The sequence below is a fragment of the Labrus mixtus genome, chromosome 20 (genome assembly GCF_963584025.1).
Source record: "Labrus mixtus chromosome 20, fLabMix1.1, whole genome shotgun sequence".
Taxonomy (NCBI): domain Eukaryota; kingdom Metazoa; phylum Chordata; class Actinopteri; order Labriformes; family Labridae; genus Labrus; species Labrus mixtus.
The window spans coordinates 17,881,191-17,903,484 of record NC_083631.1 but is presented as its reverse complement, the minus strand read 5'-3'; the positions used below and the strand labels follow the sequence as shown (position 1 = coordinate 17,903,484).

General features: G+C 41.9%; 2 protein-coding genes across 2 annotated transcripts; one reads left to right on the top strand and one right to left on the bottom strand.

The window, feature by feature from the left end:
- Positions 1-1,470: 1,470 nt before the first annotated feature.
- si:dkey-110g7.8 (GTPase IMAP family member 8) lies at positions 1,471-12,070 on the bottom strand. The gene is made up of 6 exons (XM_061026992.1): positions 11,220-12,070; positions 9,868-10,426; positions 7,433-7,530; positions 7,161-7,292; positions 5,408-5,998; positions 1,471-4,294 (listed from the first exon to the last, which is right to left on the bottom strand). Exons 1-6 carry the CDS (start codon positions 11,248-11,250, stop codon positions 4,221-4,223), a joined length of 1,485 nt encoding a protein of 494 aa, XP_060882975.1. The 5' UTR covers positions 11,251-12,070; the 3' UTR covers positions 1,471-4,220.
- Positions 12,071-12,570: 500 nt separating this feature from the next.
- adsl (adenylosuccinate lyase) lies at positions 12,571-18,800 on the top strand. Its single transcript, XM_061026995.1, has 12 exons — positions 12,571-12,877; positions 14,641-14,844; positions 15,007-15,051; positions 15,349-15,428; positions 15,670-15,841; positions 15,936-15,982; positions 16,192-16,282; positions 16,433-16,502; positions 16,590-16,737; positions 17,035-17,215; positions 18,131-18,307; positions 18,617-18,800. Exons 1-12 carry the CDS (start codon positions 12,734-12,736, stop codon positions 18,701-18,703), a joined length of 1,446 nt encoding a protein of 481 aa, XP_060882978.1. The 5' UTR covers positions 12,571-12,733; the 3' UTR covers positions 18,704-18,800.
- Positions 18,801-22,294: the final 3,494 nt, after the last annotated feature.

Genomic DNA, 22,294 nt, shown 5'->3' with positions numbered 1-22,294 from the left:
TTAACTCATTTTTCCGATTAGCCTGCTTTCATCTGACTTCATGGTCTGATAGTTCATTACAACAAACTCGTGGATATTAATCAGAGTGGGGTCTCTTTTTAAACAAACTGAGGAGGATAATGGAGTCCGCCTGACTGCTGCAGCCACATGGTGATGCATCAACTGACAGTCAGGTGAACTTAATCAAGCCATTTCAGTTAAAAAAAACGGAACAGTTTAAGATTGAAAAAAAATGTGTTACTTAAGAATGTCTCATCATTCTTCTGCAGATGACTAAATAGGACACTTAAGGTATAAAACCAAATGTTTGCCATAGCCTGTGGGAGAATCGGTGAGCATGGAAGAGGCGGATGACAGAAAAGTGCTGACTGGTGCTGACCTGTGCACAGCTTGAAAAATATTACCTAACTAAAATGTGTGTATTCATCAGACTACAAGCGGCCCGAGGTGTGCATGCTGTAATTGGTCCAGGCCTTCGTCCAGATAGCTTAGGGACAATCTATATTTGGAAAAACTCCAAAGTGAGGATGGTGCAGAGCTACTTACAATAGGAGAAACAAAAACTTGGCCGCAAGTGTGTGGATACCTCCTCTATAAATCCCCCCATTTGTCCTGAAAATGTGTAAGATTATTGCTTTCTGAACAACAAATTTATCAAAGACCCCCCCCCCTCTTTAGACAATTACATACAGTGCATAATCCTTCCCAGATATATAAAACTGTACTAATCACATCACTGATTTGGCGGGTAAAGTTCACAAATTCATTTCTTAACAATTTTCACATCTTTTGTTTGATTGACCTTTAGATACTTTGTACTGTCTGAGCTTTATTTGAAGAAGGAAAAAAGGCACTTGCAGGACCCTTTCTGGCCCCCTCCTATTATTTATTTATGTTTATGTTACTAATTATTTTCTAATTAGAGAGTTTTCACTCTAATATGAGAGGCCTTTTCCTCATTGTCTTATTTTCCACACTAGGGTAGCAAATTTACTTTCTACAGTGCCACCTAGGGACCAAATCTTTCCACTACTAAATCCACTACAGTTGAAGTACTTGGGCAGTATTCATAAAGCCTCCTAGTACAAAGAGTTGCTACTAGTCATGAAATCCAAATAAAATTCTTAGAATAAAGTCCCCATTAAGTTAAGACTTTACCATTAACATTTCCAGCATCGATGGGACTACAAAGCCCCCTGCAGTAACAGATGGTTGATGTCACTCAGGCTTCGTCCATTAATATTTACAGTCTGGTGGTAAATGTGATATGTGGGAAAGAAGCCGCAGGTGGGACTTGAACCCAACCACCCGCCTGGAGGACCACAGCCTCTGCACATTGGGCGCAACCACCATCGCCCCGGAGCTCTCTGAGAGAATTCTAATAATGTAATGTGAATGTGGGCCCTGTTGTCCATCAAAGACAAAGTTCACTACAGATAAAAAAAAGAATGATTAGATGAAGACCAGGAGTACACAACAATATTCATCTCTTTTATTTTAGTCTTAGGATGAGCAAAAAAACTGATGATGCAATCACGGTCTAGGAGGGAACACAGAACGTGACGTCACTTTGGCTAACTGTAAAGTGGTAGAACTTACACAGTGCAAAAATGCTTTGCTATTTAAGCGTACAATGCGACATTTTTTTTCACTGTAAATATACACAGCTTATACAATATATTCACGGGTGAAGAGGAAATCTAAGACTCCAACTGAATGTTTGAAACATTTTTATATCAAAATGTAAAGTCATGCTTGTCACACTAAGTGCTGCAGTAGGCCTAGCCTAAGTCACTAGATGAAGCACAGAGTCAGTAAAGCATAAGGGAAGCATGGGGGGGGGGGGGTTTCTTTTATAGCTATTTGTAGAAAATAAAATTTACAGCATGGCAGTGGTATCGGTCATATATATGCTTTTATTTGTACCTTTCAAGTGTAAATTTTCTTTTTCCCACTTTCTATTTTATTTCTTTGCAGTTGTATTCACTATATTCACAAAGTCGCCATTTTCTCAGAAGTCATGCCCAGGCTGGAGCTCAAAGTTGTTACGTTTTACGTACTGCTATTTACAATTGTAGTCATGTAAACGTTGGGATTTGTAAATCATTTTGACACTTCTCAGTTGACCATCAACAGAATAAGACAATGGCTTGTATAACTATAAGACCATAGCTAATGCTACCTTTAAAGCCTTTGGTATGGATAAATGCTGTTATGTGAGCTAGGAAGATGTCAAATGCTAGCTAGACAACACTTTGTAACCCAGGAAGTCAATACCTACCGTAAGTTACGTTAGCTAGGAAATGTATGGCTTTCTTATTATGAAGTGGACCATTACAAAATGTTAATATTAGCTTTCAGTCACTTCCTTGCGAACGCTTATTTTATGTAGTAGCCTAAGTAGCTGAATGCAACTTTAGCTGTGGTCTGACTGTAGATGAGAATGTCAAATATGTTGTTTTAACTTAAAATATGGCTTTTTATCCCTCCAGATTTTGAGAAAATGTCTTTTCATTTGCTAACAATTAGTCAAATACCATAACGTTATATCACTTTAAACCAGGAATGCACCAGTTTGATATTATGACCGGATTTAAAACTCTCAACCCGAACATGATGTCAGAGTAAAATGGCCACAGCGTGAATATGGTCAATAAAGGTAGAAGGATGTGATGGTGTTCCAGAAACCCCCAATGGACCTGCTCAAGCAAGAGTTAGAGGAATTAGAAGTGAGGTTGCCTTCAACTCTATAGGCACTCGTTTATCTGCATGCGGTGTCTTAACATGCCTCTGAGAGCTGAATATATATTCATATTTTTGAAAACATCATCATTGATGTGAGAAAGAGGAGTCACAATGATGTAGAAAAGGTAGGAAAAGCCCTATGTGAGCTCCAATGTTTCATGAGGTTATGTTGTTTCAGTAGCATGCGAAAGCCTGATGTAACCTATAGAATACCGCCCTGCTGCAGGGCTGCACTCCCACTCACACACTTTGATGCTGAGGCACGTTGCTGAATCTACCTTGTCGATAAATGAACTGGATGCATGGACGCTAACAGCCAACCCAAGCTGCTCCGCAGGGATCTGAGACTGCACACAGTTTCGGTTCAGCCTGACTGTCTTTTTTATAGCTACTCATGTGCATGAATGCTACAGCAGAGGGCTACCAAGAAATGCTGAGTATCTGCTGCTTTGGATGGATTGCATTTATCTTCTTAGCACAAGGGAGCCAACTGAGTTAACCAAAGTGCAAACACTATTTCCCTTTGACTTCCAGAAACCAAATAAAATACAAAAAGAAAACACAAAATTAATCAATATGGGACTTTCGTCTGCATTTTACCAACAGCATTCATCAGCGTTTCTGTAAATGTTCCAGATTTTTCCCCTTGAGGAAACATTTCAACCCTGACTCCCTGAGCAGAAACCAACCAAATGTAAATGAAAACATTTCACAACCACTCATGAAACTTCAGAACTATTGGATGCTTCATGTCCAAAGGTGCACAGTTACAACTTAAACTTCTAGAACACAATATTTCCATTGCTTATATTTCCATGTTTTTTTAACAATTCAGACCAATTTCATTGATTCAAACTAATTTAAACTGAATGACAGAAATGGCACTTGATGCAGAATAGTACAACTATATTTTAAAATCTAATCAAAATTTGTGGAGCAAGTCATATATAGAGACATTCCTCTCAGTCTTTCACTAAACAATATTGACGTACTGCTCATGATAATGTTGTCTGCTCAGGTATAAACCTTTTGCTTTTGATATGGCGCTTCCAACTTGTAGCAGTGCAGTCTGAACGTAGAGTAACAATGAGGAGTAGTTCTTCTTTTGCAGTGTTGAAACAGGCTCTATAGCCGCAGTTGATGCCAGTGTACATGCTCATGAACAAGGGACGGAGCTTCAGTCCCCTGAAGCTGCAGTAGAATATTTTTCTTCTCTTGGATTTGACAAACGTTTTGAACATTTTGTCAGAGACGTTCTTTTTCAGTCCAGGAGAAAATTTCCTCAGTGACCGGTAATTTCTGTCTTTAGATTTCATAAAATGACAAACTTCTGTTTTCCGTCAAACTCTCCAGAGCCAGAGCAGGAAATCTGGATAAGGTTTAAGTTACAAGAGGTGAATGTTTGTGGCCTTTTGAAGACTCATGGAGCATGGATGAAAAAGCCGGACCACTTTCCTTTTTTTACTGAAGCCGTGTCACTGGAGCTGGCATCCTCGACAGTCATCCTCAGGCTCGGTGTTGTCAGAGGAGTAGGAGCTCTCCTCACTCACTGTCAAAGGAAACAAGGTTATATTAGACAGATGTATTAAATAAGATTTATAAACTTCAGGGGCCCTATCTAACACTCAGCGCTAAGTGGTGCATAGCCCAGTGCAAGTGTCATTGTTATTTCCTGCTGACACAGTTGTTCTTTTAATGGCCAGTGCTCATCGTGTTTAACAGCAAATGTACTTGTGCCCACCTGTGCGCCCAGGGGGTGTTAGACTTACAATAAGGTGTGGTCAGGCATATAGGTGGCACATTGCTTTCTTAACGTATCGCAGAAAGAGACTGCCCAAACAAAAACCTGGGCTTCAGTTAATAATGTTTTGTCCTGCTTTTTACAGGTGAATAACAAGAAAGGTTTATAATAAACTTCCACTCTGTTTGTCCCACATGCAAAGCAGAACAGCAGCACCTCCCACTCCTCACTCAAACGTCAGTGCATTTTCTTCTAAACTTTCAAATGGAGTAGTTGATGGGATGTCGGAGGACTGAGGGATGGCGAGCTTTAATTTTCCTCATCTCCTGACATAATGTTTTAATGCTTTTATCATTGAGCAGTTCGCTGCAGAATTTTAACCTGTGCATCATCAGTTTTCCACGCTGTCACCTGTGTCGTCCTCATATGCAAGTGCACAGTGGAAAAAAGAAATGTTGACGAGATTACGTCCTATCCAAGCCCGGTTTAAAAAAAGGAGAAGAAGAAGGTCAAATCTGCATGAAATAAGCAACGCGCTCGTCTGCAGATGCAGCTGGATTTTTAAGAACGTGGAGGATGACATATAATGGTTTGTTTCTTGTTACGTCCAAAACACCAATATATTGAAAGTATTAATACAACTTATTTTCTCCTAAATAAAGTTTTAGGAGAAAAGAAGTTGTATTAATACTTTTAATATATTGCTGGTTTTATGGTACTGAATGCTGAATATTGAAATGACACACTAAATGTAAGGGACCAACTAAGGACAAGATTTGAAATTAGCAAGAGCTATAAATTATCTTTGTGCAACTTGATATATTATTAAATAAAACATTATAATTCAAATAAGATCCCAGATGAACATTGAGATTGTAACTCAAGTCCAAAATATTAAAAGGACAAAATTTTGTGACTTACACCACTCAGTTTGAATTGGGAGAAAAGCCTTGTCTCCGTTTTCTCTGATCATCTCCTCTATCTTATCCAGGAGCACTGACACACTTCTGTCCTTGCCAGGAGTCTTACTGTCCATGACGTGGTAATAGTTTCCACAGTATTCCAATAGTCTTTGTAGCTCTCGACCACCTCTAAGAATGTGCTCCTCAATTGGCGTGCGACCTAGCCAATCCCCACAGCTGAAGAGCACCATGGTGTGGAGGCAAGCGCTGTCACCAAACAGAGTCTCTATGTGAGCCAGGAGTGTCCTCCTCTTCCTGGCAGTAAGGGACGAGACAACGGGGAGGACGAGCAGCAGGGTGTGGGGTCCAGGGCGCAGGAGGGCGGCTCCACGCTGGGACTCCTGGCGGATGCGCTTTGGGGTTCGCCTAACTGAGAACCAATCCCAGCCAGGGGTGTCAACGATGGTGACTCGACGACCTGATACAAGTGCCTGCCGCCGAAGGCAAAGCTCCGTCTCCTGACCTGACTCAAAGAACCGCCGGCCCAGGATTGTGTTTCCAACAGAGCTCTTTCCAACGCCCTTCCATCCCAATAAGAGCAATCTCAACTCTTCAAACACAGAAAGAGAGAGAGAGAGAGAGAGAGAGAAATAATGAGACATTAAAAGTAAGAGGTCACACTCAGGTTGGCATCAAAGGCTGTTAGCATGTTCTCCTAATCTTAATCAATAGGCCATACCCTTTTATTAATAGACAACAGCTTCAGTTAGCGATCCATATTCAAACATTACATCAGCGAGGAAGTGAATTCATAGCTCATGCTACGTTAGCAAGGATTATGCCTTTTCTGTCTTGTTGCATTTCTTAGCTAATTTAAGCAAGGAAGACATTTTTGTCAAACGGTACTAATAGGAAACCTGGCCATTAATCCGTGAGGTTAGACAACTGCTAATGTTAGCATTCAACAATAAACATTACGTCAGCAATAAAGCACATTTCTGGCTAATGTTATGCTAGCTGTAGGAGTTGTGGCCTTTCCAACTGTGTTGTATAGCACTTATTGGCTTTTGTAAGCTTGTAATTATTTTTTGCTAAAGTAATTATAGTCTGATGGTAGACTTTATTGTCCCCAAAGGGGTATATTTTTCTTCACAGCCCAACAACGGTCAACAATCACTATATAGTAAAAACACAGAAAAGAAGAAAAACAAGGCTAAACAGTAATTACCAATGGTAGCTAATGGGTAATAAAGAAAACAGAAAATTCAGCACACTCAGTGTCCTTTAAAGTATGTATTATCTGGGTAGCAGCGTACAGATAAACAGCGGAGGTGTTTCAGTGCAAAGCCTTCATCAGTGTTGATGAGCGTGCTGTTTTTAGCTAATGGGTAATGAAATTGGGGTTTTTAAAGCTGAATAATGGCAACACATCTTTGTGTTTTCATTGTTCCTTAACTTGTATTTCATTCAAAAAGTATGAGATCATAAAATCTGTATGACAGCTACCCTGAATGTATACAACTGAAAAAGAAGCAGTATAACAACTCCATTTGAGTTTCTCATCCTAAGCATATCAGAGCAAAATTGCAGCTGTGTAAATGTGGTAAATGGGAAACTGTGGGAAGTTACTGCAAAGACTGTGAAAATCAGCATTATTGATTGAGGATGAGTAAGCTATTTCCAAGAACAGCAATTCCGGAATTTCCCAAGAACAGCTTCACTGCAATACCAACATACTAGCACTAACGCACACAGCTGCTGCTCCCTCATACCTCTGGGAGGTCCTCCTATCATCTGATCCCTCTGTCTAGTGTGCTCCTCCATCCTCATCCTCTCCTCCTCCAGAGCTCTCCTGGCCTGCTCCTCTTCAAGCAAAATCAACTCATTTACCTCAAAGTACCAGCCTGCAAGAAGATAAATTATGCATTGTTTTTAATCAGATCTAAAATACAGTTGGTTCGTTTATGAAAAATTCAAGCATCATAATATGAAAATTGCAGAGGTGATGCTTTAAATAAAGTAGTAGGTTACGCAAACATCAAACCTTGGTTGTCAGTGATCAACTCCTCCACTTTTTCCATCAGCTCAGGCACCTGTGTGTTGTCTTCTGTCTCTTTCCGAGTGTTGTCAAAGGCATGGTACCTGCAGGTGGAAACATATTTTTTTTTAAGAAGATCACCAGCAATTTAATTTCATTTAACCTTTACATTAAGACAGAAATACATATTAAAATTGGATGAAACCCATCACGAAGACTCAGGCTCTGAAAACAGTTACATAATGTCTTATGTGTCCCTGAAGGGAGCTTAAGAACAAGTAACCTGGAGATGTCATAGTTATGTAATCTTCAGAAGCTTAGGCTTATGACATGCAATGTTTAACTGAATGTTTGATACTATGAAAATGTAGGCACTTTTGGAGCTTTAATCGTGATTTGCCATTTTTCACTCAGTGGTCCGTTTATCTGATGGAAAGCTGCACATTTCATTTAGCAGACACTTATGACCAAAGTGACACAAGCAAGGATCTAGAAAGGAGGAAATGTCAGTAAGTGCCAAAAAACTGCTAAGTCCATGTGCTGGCAGGCAGTGCACATGTAGAGGTAATGCACAGCATATAGCATAAACTATTATCCTGTTTTTTTTCTTTTATCATTGTCATCAACAACATCAACAGCTTCATCATCTACAGTATATCATCAGTATCATTAAGTGCGTAGGTGTTCATCAAAGATCTTTAGATTTTTCTTAAAGGGCAGATCAAATGGAGTTTGGTAACTCAATCCAGCACCGGGGACAACAGAAGAGTCAGCTAGAGACTGGTAAATGGTAAATGGAGTTGGACTTTTAATGGCCATCAATCATGACACCCAGGTTCTGGGCAGAATGTGGCCCTGAGTTCATTAAGTCAAAGCTGGATATCCATCTGTGGTTGCATAGAGGGACTACCTGGGATAACAATCTTTGATAAATTGATGGTGAAGGTGGTGTGATGAAATTCTTGCCGGGACTGTCCTGTCATCTGACAGGAATGGTGGGAAGAGCTGAGTATCATCAGCATAACAATAGTCAGGCCTTGGATGATTGCACCAAGTGAGGTGGAGTATATTGAGAAGAAAAGGTGGCTAAGCACTGACCCTTGAGGCACCCCTATGGATAAGCTGTGCAGTTTAGACACTCTCCCTTCCATGATACTAAAGGATCTCCTTGAGAGGTAAGATATGACCCAGAGGAAGGTATATGCTGAGATACCAAGCTGTCAGAGTGTGGAAAGGAGGATTTGGTGGTTCATTGTGTAAAAGGCAGCTGACTGATCAAGCAGCACTAGAGCTAAGGACTGACCAGCAGCTCTGGCCAAACACATCAATCCTGTTACTGACAGCAGTGCGGTCTTTGTAGAGTGGCCCCACTTAAAGCCAGACTGATCTGGGTAATACAGGTTATTCCTATGAATGTGTGGACTTGATTAAAAACTGTGTCTTAATGTATTTTGGACAGAAAGGGTAGAAGCAAAATCAATGTGTAGTTTTCATTATCAATCTGTTCATGTTCAATTAAAGATATTTCTAGTTTACCTTAGTGTTCAATAGGAATAAGTGTTAGCTACATGAGTTTTAGCTGAGAAGAGTGTTAGTTAAGTGTCAGCTAGGAAGTTATGCCTTCCAATCTGATAACCCTGTAACACCAGAAATGTAATGTTAGATAAGTTAGCTAAGCAAACTTTGGCCGCCTGCTTCTAGGACAACAGCCTCTGTACATGAGCCACCAACCACCATTTTTTTTTTTACAAGTTCTTCTCCTTTTGCCTTTATTAAATAGAACAGCTGAAGAGAGACAGGAAATATGGGGAAAAACTCAGAGGATGACATGCAACAAATCGTGGAACCAGTGAAAAGAGCGTCAGAAACTTTAGCCTCTGTCTGCTACACAGACTTATCCAAACCAGCATGTTTGCTTTAACAGGAAATATGCCACCATGACTCTCAATATTTTTACTATCCGTTGTCTTTTAAATTTGTCATCCATCAGTTTCATATCATTTAATACTATTAGCCTATATTACTAGCTTGGATTGCATCCTAATGTTAATTGTTGTCTAAAGGAATCTAATGGGTTATTGTGTTGTTTTAACTTAAAAAGTCCCCCTTACACTCCAGATATTCCTTGCATTGTCTTTTTACTTAGTGATCAATCAGAAAGTTTAAAGATGATAACACTTTTTCAGATTACCCACTTGTATTTGACTTACAACCTGGAATACAGCAGTAAACTGCACTGAGTCTCACACCCTCAGCTTGACTTCAAAGCGAAATGGAACAAAGTGAATTAAAGTGCTGCTGCATTGTGTAATCGTTTTGTTGTTGTTTTATGTTGAACTGTCAAAGACTTGACTGCAACATGTTTCTTTGTTTGATGAAAGTTTCTTTTTAAAATAAAGCCACAGAGGGGGAAAAAAAAGAAAAAAAAACAGACAGCGTACCTGCTTCCACAACGCTCCACCAGCCACTGCAGAGACTCTCCAGTGTTTGCGATGTGCTCCTCAATGAAGACACCTTTGGGTAACTTATCCACCCCAGTAAAAACCACCATGGAATACCTCCACGTCCCTCCACCCAGGGCCCCTAGCTGCTCCTCTGCGGCCCTCCGCTGCGTTTCAGTAAAGGGCTGGGTGACTGACACCACCAGCAGGATGGCGTGGGGTCCAGGAGGGCAGAGAATGGCGCCCATGCATGGACCCTCGCTGTCCAGACTTGGCGGGGGCTGTGGCGGAGTGTCTGACTCAGCGCCTGCATTGTCGTTGTTGTTGTCAGCTTCAGCATTGTCCTCGGTGTCCCTAGGGATGGCCCACGGCGGGGTGTCAACCACAGTGACCCGTCGGCCGTAGATCTCGGTCTGGCCCACGTTGCTGTGAGTGGTTTCTGTTCCTGTGTCGAAGACCTCGTCCCCCAGGATGGTATTAGCGGTGGAGGTCTTACCGGACTGTGGCCCTCCCAGGAGCAGAAGTCTGCGCTCAGGAGGGTGTCGACCCCTAGGGTCCCCTGATGAAAGGAAGACAGGAAGATTAGTATGTAGGTTCCTCAGGATTGTCCGAGGAAGAAATCATCTTTATATTCACTCGGCTTTCATCTCCTGTTTTGTCTCTGAATTGTCCGATATCCAAAGGGCTTTTCAGAGAAACTTTCAATTCATCTCATATGTCTTATTTTCATACACTCTCTCTCCATCAATTCTGAGTCTGACTCTTCAGATTTCCTTCCTATCAGAGCTCCTTTCTACCTTACACCTTCTCTCCCCTTCAACAGTCTTCTCTTTTATTAATTCCTTATCCTCGTCTCTACCTCCCCACATGCCTCCCTTTTGTTTGCCTCTGTCCTTAAGCCTTGGAAGAAAAAAAAAACTGATTGGATAGGAGAAACCTGGACTCCCTCCAGAGAGAAGGGCATGTGGACAGAATATGATTTAATCTCTGTAAAAGTTACACAACCAGGATAAATGTTATCATAAACGGCACAGCTGAGGAAGACAAATATTCAGCAGGCAGAGGTTGAGTGACGCCTGCTCTGAGCTAATGACAATATTTTTGTGCAGAGAGGGAGGAGAAGGAAGTTGTATGATTTATCTCTGTTACTTATTACTGCTTACACATTCCATGTGAGCTGCTAAACACATGCAGGAAGTAACAACTTAAGCAACAGTTTCCCAGTATTGTTGATGTTCGACAGAGCCAGGCAGTGCAGACCTTACCCCGGATGCTGTGACTGAACATATGGGGGGTGAAGGATGAACCCGATGTGAGGTGTGCAGCAAAGGATGGAAAAAAACCCCACTTACCAGTGTCGGAGGCAGAGGACACAGCAGCCATCTTGTGTGTAGAACCTCTGGCTTCCTCCTCCTCAGCCCCCCTCCTCCTTCTCCTTCTCGCCTCCACGGTGGATTTCTCTTCTTGCCTCCTTCAGAAAGCGATGGGTCCTGGGTGGCGTGCTAAAGGCTGGCGGCTCGAATGCTTCTCGGCTCTCTCTTTCACTCTAACCCTCATTCTACTGCAGCGTAACTCGCTCTATCTCCTGCTCCCTGTGTCGACCCCCTGCCTCACTTTCTCTCTTCATACCTCCCCTGCCATTCAACTTCAGCCCCCTTTTCTTTTTTTTCTTTTTTTTATCTATTATCCTCCACACAGCCCTAACCTCACTGTTGGTGTTCTGCGTCCTCCTGCTTCCCTCTCCCTCTCTCCCAACGTCTTCCAAGACTTCTTCTTCTTGTCTAATTTATCAGAGAGGAACGATTGTGCAATGCAGGAGCCTGGAAGCCAAATCCACCCCTGCTGCAGCAGCTCTGGGAAGATGTCTTGTCATTTTTTTTGAGGCAAAACAGAGGAAGCTGTTCCTCCCACTTGCTCCTATCACACAGCAGCAGCAGCAGCAGTGTGGCACTATATGCAGACTGCAGTCAGGAGGACAGATAGAAAGATGGATAGACAGAGAGGGAGTGGAAGAAAAAGGGAGAGGGAGAGGGAGGGAGGCACTCTCTGTTTACAGCTGGATGTATTCCCCAGATGCTGCATCACGCTCAAATACAACTACTTATATGATGCCTGTAGACACAGAGGCATTGTGAGGCACAGAGGAGATGTAGTACTGCATGAATAAATTGAATTATTCATATAAAGGCATGCAGCCACTGATTACATAATATATAAAAAGCTCCTATAAATAGCAAATGTCTGTATAAGACGGTAACTCAGTTGTGTAAAATTCAAAGCCTTGTCACCTTAGCGTGAATGATTTCTGCAGGATGCATCAAAAATCATGTGATGTTGGCTAGAAAAGTGAAGTACTTCGTCGTGAATGTCTGAGCTCATCCTTGGCTCCCTCACAGGTTAATTATGTCCGCTGTATGACCAGACACATTCACGGACCCCAGGGAAATTACGCCGTTAAAAAACATTATCAGTATGAATGCAAAAGAAATGGCAACCACGCAGGTACATTTTGTAGCGTTTCTTTTACGTAATGTCACGTACTTGATTATTGTTTTTTTTACTCTATCACGACCGCAGCTTGTTAAAACAAACAACTGGGGAGAGAGAGTATTTTGGCGATGACACATCGGCGCCACTCTGCCGCAAACCGTTACAACTGTCATACGCTGACCTCACGCTGTACGTCGACTTGTACTGTCGTAAAACGTCGTCTCCTTCGTCCATGTGACGCTACAACAAGCTGAAGCCGGGAAGCGTTGGCTAGTTTGGGAAGCTAGTGTGTGTTGGTGAAGGTGCGGGTCAGACTACTTTTTTTGTGTGTGTGTGTGTGTGTGTGTTTTTGCAGACACTACTTGGTCTTACAAACATGGAGGGAGCCGACGAGTTCATGAAGTATCGTTCCCCGCTGGTGTCGAGGTATGCGAGCAAAGAGATGGCCTACAACTTCAGTGACAGGAAGAAATTCACCACCTGGAGGAAGCTGTGGATCTACCTGGCCAAAGCCGAGAAGGTTCGACAGATGCATACCTCTCTGTAATTGTGTTTAAAGTCAACCTTTCCTACTTTATGAGTCCTCTGAACTAAAGTTTGCGACCTTCAGAGAGACCTATCAAGTTCCTTGCTCTAAAAATAGTTTTAAGAAGGAGCCAGTTAGTGAACTTTCTGCATGGTTGTCTTGACTTCTTGTACAATCATGCACAACAGAAAAGCATGCACAAAAATGAAAATAATAATTAGATACTGGTATTATCAAAGCTTTTTTATTTTAACAGCTTTGACATTCATTCATTGTCCCTCATACATGTGTTAGTATTTTATTATTATTTATACCAACTGAAGTTTATAGTTGAATTACAAAATCTTTGTTACAAAGGAGTACTGGCAAAAACAGTATCAAACAATGAGTTTGCCCCGCATTTAACTTCTATACAGTTATTGCCAGTTGAAATGGAAAGACAAGTTACATTAATGCCTGAAAACTCATGTTTATCTATACCAAATGTACCAAAATGGTAATTGTTTACATTGACTGACTGTATCAGATGTCAAAGTTCTTAACTTGGAGCATGATTCAAATTAAAATCAAACAGCATCAGTTGTGTTCACTGATGAAATGTTCAGTTTCACCCTTTGTAAACTCTCCTTTATCACCTCAGCATTATTGAAATACCTTCACTCTCACTGTTCTTAGTATCACATTCAGACTAGAGTATCAAACCTTTGACTACTTTATGGCTTCACCATGACATCTAGTTGATTTTACATTTTTTTTTACAAATGTCCTCAACAGTCAGTCAAAAGTATTTTTTTTTGTTTTGTTCAGTAAGACAAAAAAAACTTTATTTGGGGGGGATAGTCCCTCTGAAATATGTGAACTTAGAAATGAAACAGCCATGTGATCCTGCAGCCACGTTTAACACAACAGTAGCCAGTTTATTAAAAACACACAACAGTTTAACCAAGCGTATGTTTTTATTTAATGATGACTGACTGTGTTGGTATTTCAGCTGCTTGAATGCTTATCCCTCTGAGTGGTTCCTATCTGTCATATTAAAGTGACAGAGGGGGGGCTAACTGATGACAGAACATCTCTCACATGCAGGCCCTCACATGACTTGACACACACACATACACACAGTCACACACGCATCAATCAGCACTGATCAGAGTCCATGTTTGTCCAATTTTCTGTATTTTGAGAGGATGCACAGAGGGTTAGTGTTGGCCTGTGCAGAGTAAGTCAGGCCTGTGTGGATTGTGTGAAAATAGCATGCAGAGAATGTCACAGTAACAGGAGACCGCCCCCCTGAGACTCACTGCACTTTAACAGCTTAAACCGAGCCCGGCCTAAGTTCTGAAGCCTTCATGCTTCTTAAAATAAACATATTTATAAAGGTGTTTTAGAGACATTTCAGTTATTGTGTCCATATTTCTTTAGTATCTGCAGGCCTACAATCACGTTTAAATGAACTTTTTCTGCAGCATGTAGAAGATCATCACATCTTTGCAGCACTATGATTGGTTGACAATGTATTTGAATGTTTTCTGTACTAGTATAGTTATTTGTTTAAGAAAGCATCCTTAAAAAACACATTTACACAGTCATACTGTCTTAAAATGCATGTTGAAAATGTCTATTTTATTCCAGTTTATGCTCCCTTATCAGTGCAGTGGAATGTTCTCTTTAATATGGGATTTCAGATTCATGAGAAATCTAAAGGGCGAATCTTTTTCTTCCCCCTGTCTCACCGTCTTCATTCTCCTCCTGCTCAGGCGTTGGGTTTGCCCATCACGGACGCTCAGATTCAGGAGATGGAGAGCCACGAGAAGGACATCGACTTCGCCATGGCGGCCGAGGAGGAGCGCAAGCTCAGGCACGATGTCATGGCCCACGTCCACACCTTTGCACACTGCTGCCCCGCCGCCGCTCCCATCATTCACCTCGGTGCCACCTCCTGCTACGTGGGAGATAACACTGTAACTATGATTGAATGCACTGATACACAACTGTGTGATTACATGATCTATAACCACGTTCCTGAAAAAAACAAAAAAACAAAACAATAATGCTCATGTAGAATATAAAACTCTGGATTGGGGTTAAGCTCTTATCTTCTCTTGTTTGTTTTTCTTCCTCAGGATCTGATTATGCTGCGTGATGGATTCGACATCGTCTTGCCTAAGGTGAGGCTCAGCTGTCTGCCAGAAAACACGCACACCCACCCAGTTGTGCGACTATAACATGGGTGGAAATCAGTGGCTCTTTTTTTTCTCCCTCTGAAGCCTCAGCTGTTCAATAACAAGTCAACAATGTAGAAATAATGAATCTGTGTTTTTTTTCTCTCATTGCACAAAGAATTCAAACGGAAATCAGGTCTTAGGTCATGTGGGCTTAGTATGTGGTGTAAAGGTCTATTATACAATGATTGCGTGCTAAAACCGTTTGCCCCTTCTTTTCTTCTTTTTTTTTTTTACCCACAGCTGGCCAGAGTCATCGACAGACTGGCAAACTTTGCAGAGAAATATGCCGACCTCCCTACACTTGGCTTCACACACTACCAGTGAGTCTGAGTGCAGCTCAACCTCTCTGTCCTGCTGCATCTTATTGAAACAGGTTTATCAGTTTGCATGGGGCTCCAACTGTACCTGATTGTGGAGGACAAATCAATCATGACTCACAGCCTAGACCTCCCATGATCAGTCCACATTAGTCAAAATCTGACCAATCAGATTCGACTATGTAAATCCTTAGTGGACGTCCAAACTTCTTACACATTTTTTCTTCTTTAATTTCTCTCGCAGGCCTGCCCAGTTGACCACGGTAGGAAAGCGAGCATGTCTGTGGCTGCAGGACCTCGCCATGGACATGCGCAATCTGCAGCGAGCCCGCGACGACCTGCGTTTCCGGGGGGTCAAGGGGACCACGGGCACCCAGGCCAGCTTCCTGCAGCTGTTTCAGGGGGAACACGACAAGGTATGAACCATCTACAAACAGATGTGTGGTGAATGATGTATAAATATTTTACAAACACTTCATAATTTGAGGTCTAATCATTTCTCCTCACCAGGTGGAAGAGCTCGACAGGATGGTGACAGAGATGGCCGGCTTCAAAAAGTAAGTCCTGCACTGAAATGGAGGAGATTTGAAATTCCTGCCCTCTAACTTTCCACTATAATTTCACATTGTCTCTAAGTCTAACAAAAGAAATGTGATAAATCACCTGAGACAAGCAGAGCCGGAGATTCAATCAAGTATCAAAGTGTTTTCATTTAACACTGGCTTTGTTTTTCACTTGAGGGTTGTGTTCCCTTTTTTTCCCCCAGAGCCTATTTGGTGACTGGGCAGACATACAGTCGTAAGGTGGACGTCGACTGTCTGTCCAGCCTGGCCAGTTTGGGAGCAACTGTTCATAAGGTGAGCGGCAAGAGCCGGAGACGTGTAGAGAAATGCTGCCATCTAGAGGTGTTGATTGGAAATCTACCGGGGCTGTGATACACCTGCTCTTTTAGCTTTAGTTTAACTTTCTCAAGCTTCTCCTTATTATTATTTCTCTCTCTGCTGCAGATTTGTACAGACATCCGCCTGCTCGCCAACCTGAAGGAGATCGAGGAGCCTTTTGAGAAGGAGCAGATTGGTACATTTACTCTCAGAACACTTCCATCCGATAATGAGGAAAACGAATCAAACCGTTTGTCAGAATTAAGTTGTCGTCCTCCTTCAGGTTCCAGTGCGATGCCCTACAAGAGGAACCCCATGCGTGCAGAGCGTTGCTGCAGCCTGGCCCGTCATCTAATCGCACTGATGGCCGACCCCCTGCAGACGGCCTCGGTCCAGTGGCTGGAGAGGACGCTGGATGACAGCGCTAACAGGTCTGCTACAAAAGATGCACACTTAAGTTATCTGAGGTTATTTCCCCCTCCAGTATATGAAATATTCTGGGATGATTCAACACATACAGTTACTTAACCGTACAAAATGTAGCAGAGAGAACTCCCATGATTCCCCGCTAGCCTCTACGTCATCTTTTGTTATTGTAGTGTTGATCGAGAGCCCCCTGGCGGTGAAATCTAAATATTGTATCTTTAACTCTTAAGTAAGAAGTTGTTGAAATTTGGCGTTCTCTTCTCTACATATTTACTCATTTCACTTCCCTCACTCACGTGCAGGAGGATCTCCCTGCCTGAGTCCTTCCTCACAGCGGACATCATCCTCAGCACTCTGCAGAATATCACCGAGGGACTGGTGGTTTACCCCAAAGTCATCGAGAGACACATCCGCCACGAGCTGCCGTTCATGGCCACAGAGAACATCATCATGGCCATGGTGAAGGCTGGAGGGAACAGACAGGTATGGTTGTTATTCACATTTGTAGCATAACAGTGGCTCAGTGTGCAACCTCTTCATCATAATGATCATGTTGCTTCATCTTGCTCTATTTGCAAAGAAAGGGCAACAATGACAGATTAGAAGAAAGTTCGTTTTCATCTGTTGAGTGTCTCCAAAGGCAGACTGAGAGACTACCTGAGATCAAAGTTTACTTCAAGGCTCTATTTGAAAATAAACGCGTAGCCTCAATCGTGGCCTTCATTAGACTTTGAAAGAAACATCATAATATAAAAAACTGTGAGCAAGTGAGGGAGCTGTCCTCACATGGACTATCAAGTGACAACTTGATATGAGAAAAGCCCTGTGTTCCTCTCCCACTCTGTGCTTTTTCATTAAAGTGTATGATGTTCACTTCAAAATTTTCTCACCTTCCCTTCATCCTGTACCAGATCATAGTGAAGAATAAAATCCCCGTCCCTTACTGGATTAATACAGGGGAGCACCCCTTGCAGGTGCTGGCACTGACAACAAAAGCTAAAATATGATTTTAAGGAGACACAGCTAAATGAGTATTAAACACATGACATATTCAACATGAAATCTGGACTGATTTGTTGTGAACATGGAGAGAAGGGCGTCCTTCCATGGGCCTGAGGAAACCCTGCAAAACTAATGTGGACAACTGTTCCCCAGGCCTCCTGTGAATCTGTCCTGAGTGATCACATATCAATGCCCCCTCGGTGCGTTTACTGTTGCATCTAAGTTTTTTCCATGTGTGATCGGGTGGCTGCAAAGTTGAAATTGCTCTTTGTAGTATTTCAAAGGTCTCTCATGCATGAAAGTGTTAATATAAAGATTCCAACATGTTAATTTGTCATGGACGACAGGAGGACTACTATTGCAAAGTATAACGTCAACTCTTTCTGCTCCCTGAAGGACTGCCACGAGAAGATCCGTGTTCTGTCCCAGGAGGCGGCAGCTGTGGTCAAACAGGAGGGCGGTGATAACGACCTGCTGGCCAGAGTCCAGAAAGACCCCTACTTTGCTCCCATTCTGGGGCAGCTGGACGCCGTACTGGACCCCAAAACATTTATTGGTCGTGCTCCACAGCAGGTACAAAATAAACAGTTATTTGTTTTTAATACTGTACTCAACACCTTGCTTCTTTTGTGACTTTGTTTTTCTTATGAATGAATAAGCAGTACGCCTTATTTAAGCTGTGTTTCCTGATCAAAAACAATCTCCTCCTTGTCTCTTTAAACTCTAAACGTGTCACTCCCTGAGCGTATTTGTTACATCGTGGCGTTTTAATCAAATGAAGAGGCACAAATCTTCCAGAAGCCTCTGTGAAATGTTAAACTTTTGGTGTGAAATATATCCAATCCTTTCCTCTTCTTTCTTCCTCTGTGTCCTCTTGTCCAGGTGGCCAGGTTTCTGTCTGAAGAAGTGCGCCCCCTGCTGGAGCCATACAAGGCTAAGATGGATGTAAAGATTGAGCTTGAGCTCTAACACACACACAGACACACACACAAGCCAAGACAACGAGACTTCAGCATGGTGGGTGTCCTCAATAAAGAACAGTCATTGAATAAATGTATCTCCGTCACAGTGTTTTCATTTACTCAGTTATACATCTATTGGTCTGCTTTTAGTAAAACAATACTCAGAATAAATTCTGTTGCCGAGGGCTCCTCAGAAGTTGATGAGACGAAGAGCTGACTGGGTAATTTGTGAGTGGTATCTCAGCACTTTAGTTTTATTAGCTGCATCATTTCAGCTAGAAGAAATCAGGAGCAAAACGCATAGCAGGCTGTTCTCTTTTCAACCTTTTCAATCGGGGCATCGTTCACAAGGGTTTGACCAGGGGCTGAATCAGTAACAGTCCTCGCTTGCGTTACTGTCTTGTCCTCACCGTCCACATTTGGACAAAACTGCAATACATATATACAACACATGGTGGCACCATTTATCTGTCATTTAGTGTTTCAATTATGATCCATTAAATTAAATGTGACTATATGTCAATATTTTTTTCACATTTCAATCGCCCGTAGATATTGTCGTCTTTTCTGGTGTTATAAAAAACTTAATCTATTCTGTATAGAGATTACAGTATGAAGCTGACAGGTGGTGAATAATGAGTAACTAGTCAAGAGTTCTTAGATTAGTAGATATAAAGTAGAGAAAGCTACTTTATGTTTTTGCCTCAGTCTGACATGCCACTTGGTTCACTGCTCTGTAACATTGCCTGGATCGTTAGGATGTGACATGTTTAGTTCATTTACAGTGAATGCCAGGGGAAACTCTGCTCTGTTTCTCCCTCACTCTCCACCTGTCAGCTTGTAATACAATAGAGGAAGAGGAACAGAAAAGGAGGATGGAAGTATGAAGGAATGAAGGAAAAGCTTTGTTAGCAAGAGAACCCATTCCCATGACATAATGAAACTGTTGCCAAGCACTTTTTAAATGCCTTCACTTCAAATCATCAATGAAAAGATTGATATTCAGTCCTAAGATTATCTTTCTACAAAACTCTAGATTCTGTCTGAATCAACAATGCTCTTCATCTTTCCTAAAAAAAAGTTGTAGAGAGTGACTTTTACAAACACTGTGAGATACTTTTTGGCTGCTTCAGTCTTGTAATCTATCATAAAAAACCTAATCTAAATTCCAAAGAACATCTCTATATGGCAGCACAGATGTTGCTTGTATATAAAAAAAAAAACGTCTCTTGACATTAAAGCTGCCCTTCGCTTCCTTGAAAAAACTGGCCAGAGGGGGCGCTGTGGAGCGGTACTCGCTGATTATCTTTAATCTGATGGGAAAATTCAGCTCGGGCTTCATGCCAGCGTGTCTTTTTGGAAGATGCCTTCACTTTAAACTGAGGTTCTACATTCAGCACAATTTGTCAGGGCTATTTGTGATGAGCAAAACAATGGAGCTTTTAAATCCATGCAGACAGAAGGAGAGGTCACAAGCTTGGCAACAGCTTTAAACTATTTCTCGTCAAGTTCTCTGTTTTCTCCAAACATATCATCTCAGGGTCAGTTGGCACCGTCTTAAGTTGGACATTAAGATGAAGTCTTTAATTTTGTTTATGCCTTTTATTTGATGTCATTAAAAAAAAAAAGAAGCTACTGGGGAGGTTGAAATGGGAATACTGGGCCCCCAGTGTCCTGACGGCATTCTTTCACATACTTCATGCTGTGTGATCACCAGAGGGGGGGCTTTGACGAGCGGGCACAGGGATCAGACGGACAGCATGGAGTTCTATGGGAAATTCTCATGTGCTTTTAGTAACCAGTGTTTCCACTGCAGGTTTTCTACTCTCACTTTGTCAAACTGGACTGTCTCTACACTGCTACCATTATTTTATCAATCAGACTTGCAATACAATTTATATCCAGTAGTTGTACCTGTGAAAATTAATCACACATCTTCTTTTACAATTGGAATTGTTTCTATTACTCTGTGAAACTTGTTGTTATTGTTAAAACAAGGACAAAATGCCCTTGTTTTAACTCAGCTCTTACTGAGGAATTCAGAGGGGAAAACGTTGGCGCCAAAACACCCTTAACCCTGCTGTTTTCATTAGTGAGTATAAAAGGCTTCTGATTGAGTAAAAAAAAAAACTCATTAAATCACCTGTAGTGATGTGCAAAGCCTGAGAGACCCTTAATGTAAATGTCAGAAAAACGTCTCGGTCCTCGAGGAGAGAATGGTGTATGTGACGCCCGCCTTGTTGCTTTTGACTTTCATTCAAGAGGGAGGTAATAAGACATGCTTTCTAGGCCTGTGTTGTAATCTCCCCTAACACCTGCTTGTGCTCTTGCTCTCTTATCCCTTCAACAGCTCTTGAGCAGGAACAATAGCAATGCTTGCCTATCATGCAGCGGAGCGGTCGCCTCTGAGACCGCTATCAGATATCGGCGTGGTAGCCCTCGGTGCGGCCTGTCGGCTCTTATCATCGAAGGACCACATCCTGCGCATGCCATCGCAAAAGGCCAGTCAATCCTCAAATCGGCTGAATTCAAAACTTAGAAGGCTTTGGGGGATTTACAATAAGTGTTGAGGAGATGAAGACGCAGAGGGAAAGAAACAAAGCTAACAATGTTCACATAGCCGCCAATTGTCGTCTGACGTCATGTGGGACGCTCAAATACACTTCGCAGTGTTCCAGGTTATAAGTGTTATTGACACAAGGAATCCAACCGGTAACTTAGCGCTTTATAATTCACCATGCTGAAAAGACAACTCATTTAGAGAATTTGAGGGTAAACTGTCCATATGTCAAGTCAAAACATTTGATAGCCTACTCCACCAGACAACAGCTAACGTTAGCATTCAGTGCTAGCTTTTATAACTGCTAGCTAGGAAGGTGGTGAAAACTTTTACTTTTATCCTGATACTTTTAACATTAATCCCCAGCTAAAAAATGTTAGCTAGAATTTTTCTGACTTGTTATTCTAGTGTTACCAAGATAATGTATCCCTTGGTAATGAAATATTAGCTAGCACCATTTTTCTTACATTCATATTGTGAGCTAGCATTTATCAATTTACAAACGAAATACCAGCTAGCATTCTTTTTTGCTTAGTCAGCTAGCAGTTTTCTTACTTATAGAAAGAAAGCTGGAAAGTTTTTCAATGCTATCCTAATCATGTAGCCTATTAACTTAAAATACAATCCGATGTACCTCACACTTAATTGACTGCAGTTAAAAAGCTGCAAAATGCTAAAGTTTTGTCAGATATCCTACATTTATAGGACTGCCAATTTGGGACACAGCAACAGGACTATAAATGTGTTTGAGCTTTCCACCCTGAGCATGACGTCAGAGAAAATGGCGGCCATGTGACAATGGTAAATTCAAACACAGAAGAGGGAAGGAATTGTCCAAGGCTGCGAGGGACAGATCCATCGACAGATTATAGAAACCTAGAGACAGAACAAGGGTCTTGGAAAGATGGAAGGAGTGATAGAGAAAATAGAGAGAGAGAAAAAAGAAGAGTGGGCACCAGCAGCCGTGATCTCACCCTCTGCTCCTCGCTGTTGGCAGACGCTTCCAGAAAGCTGCCCTTTCGCAGAAAAATGCCAAGC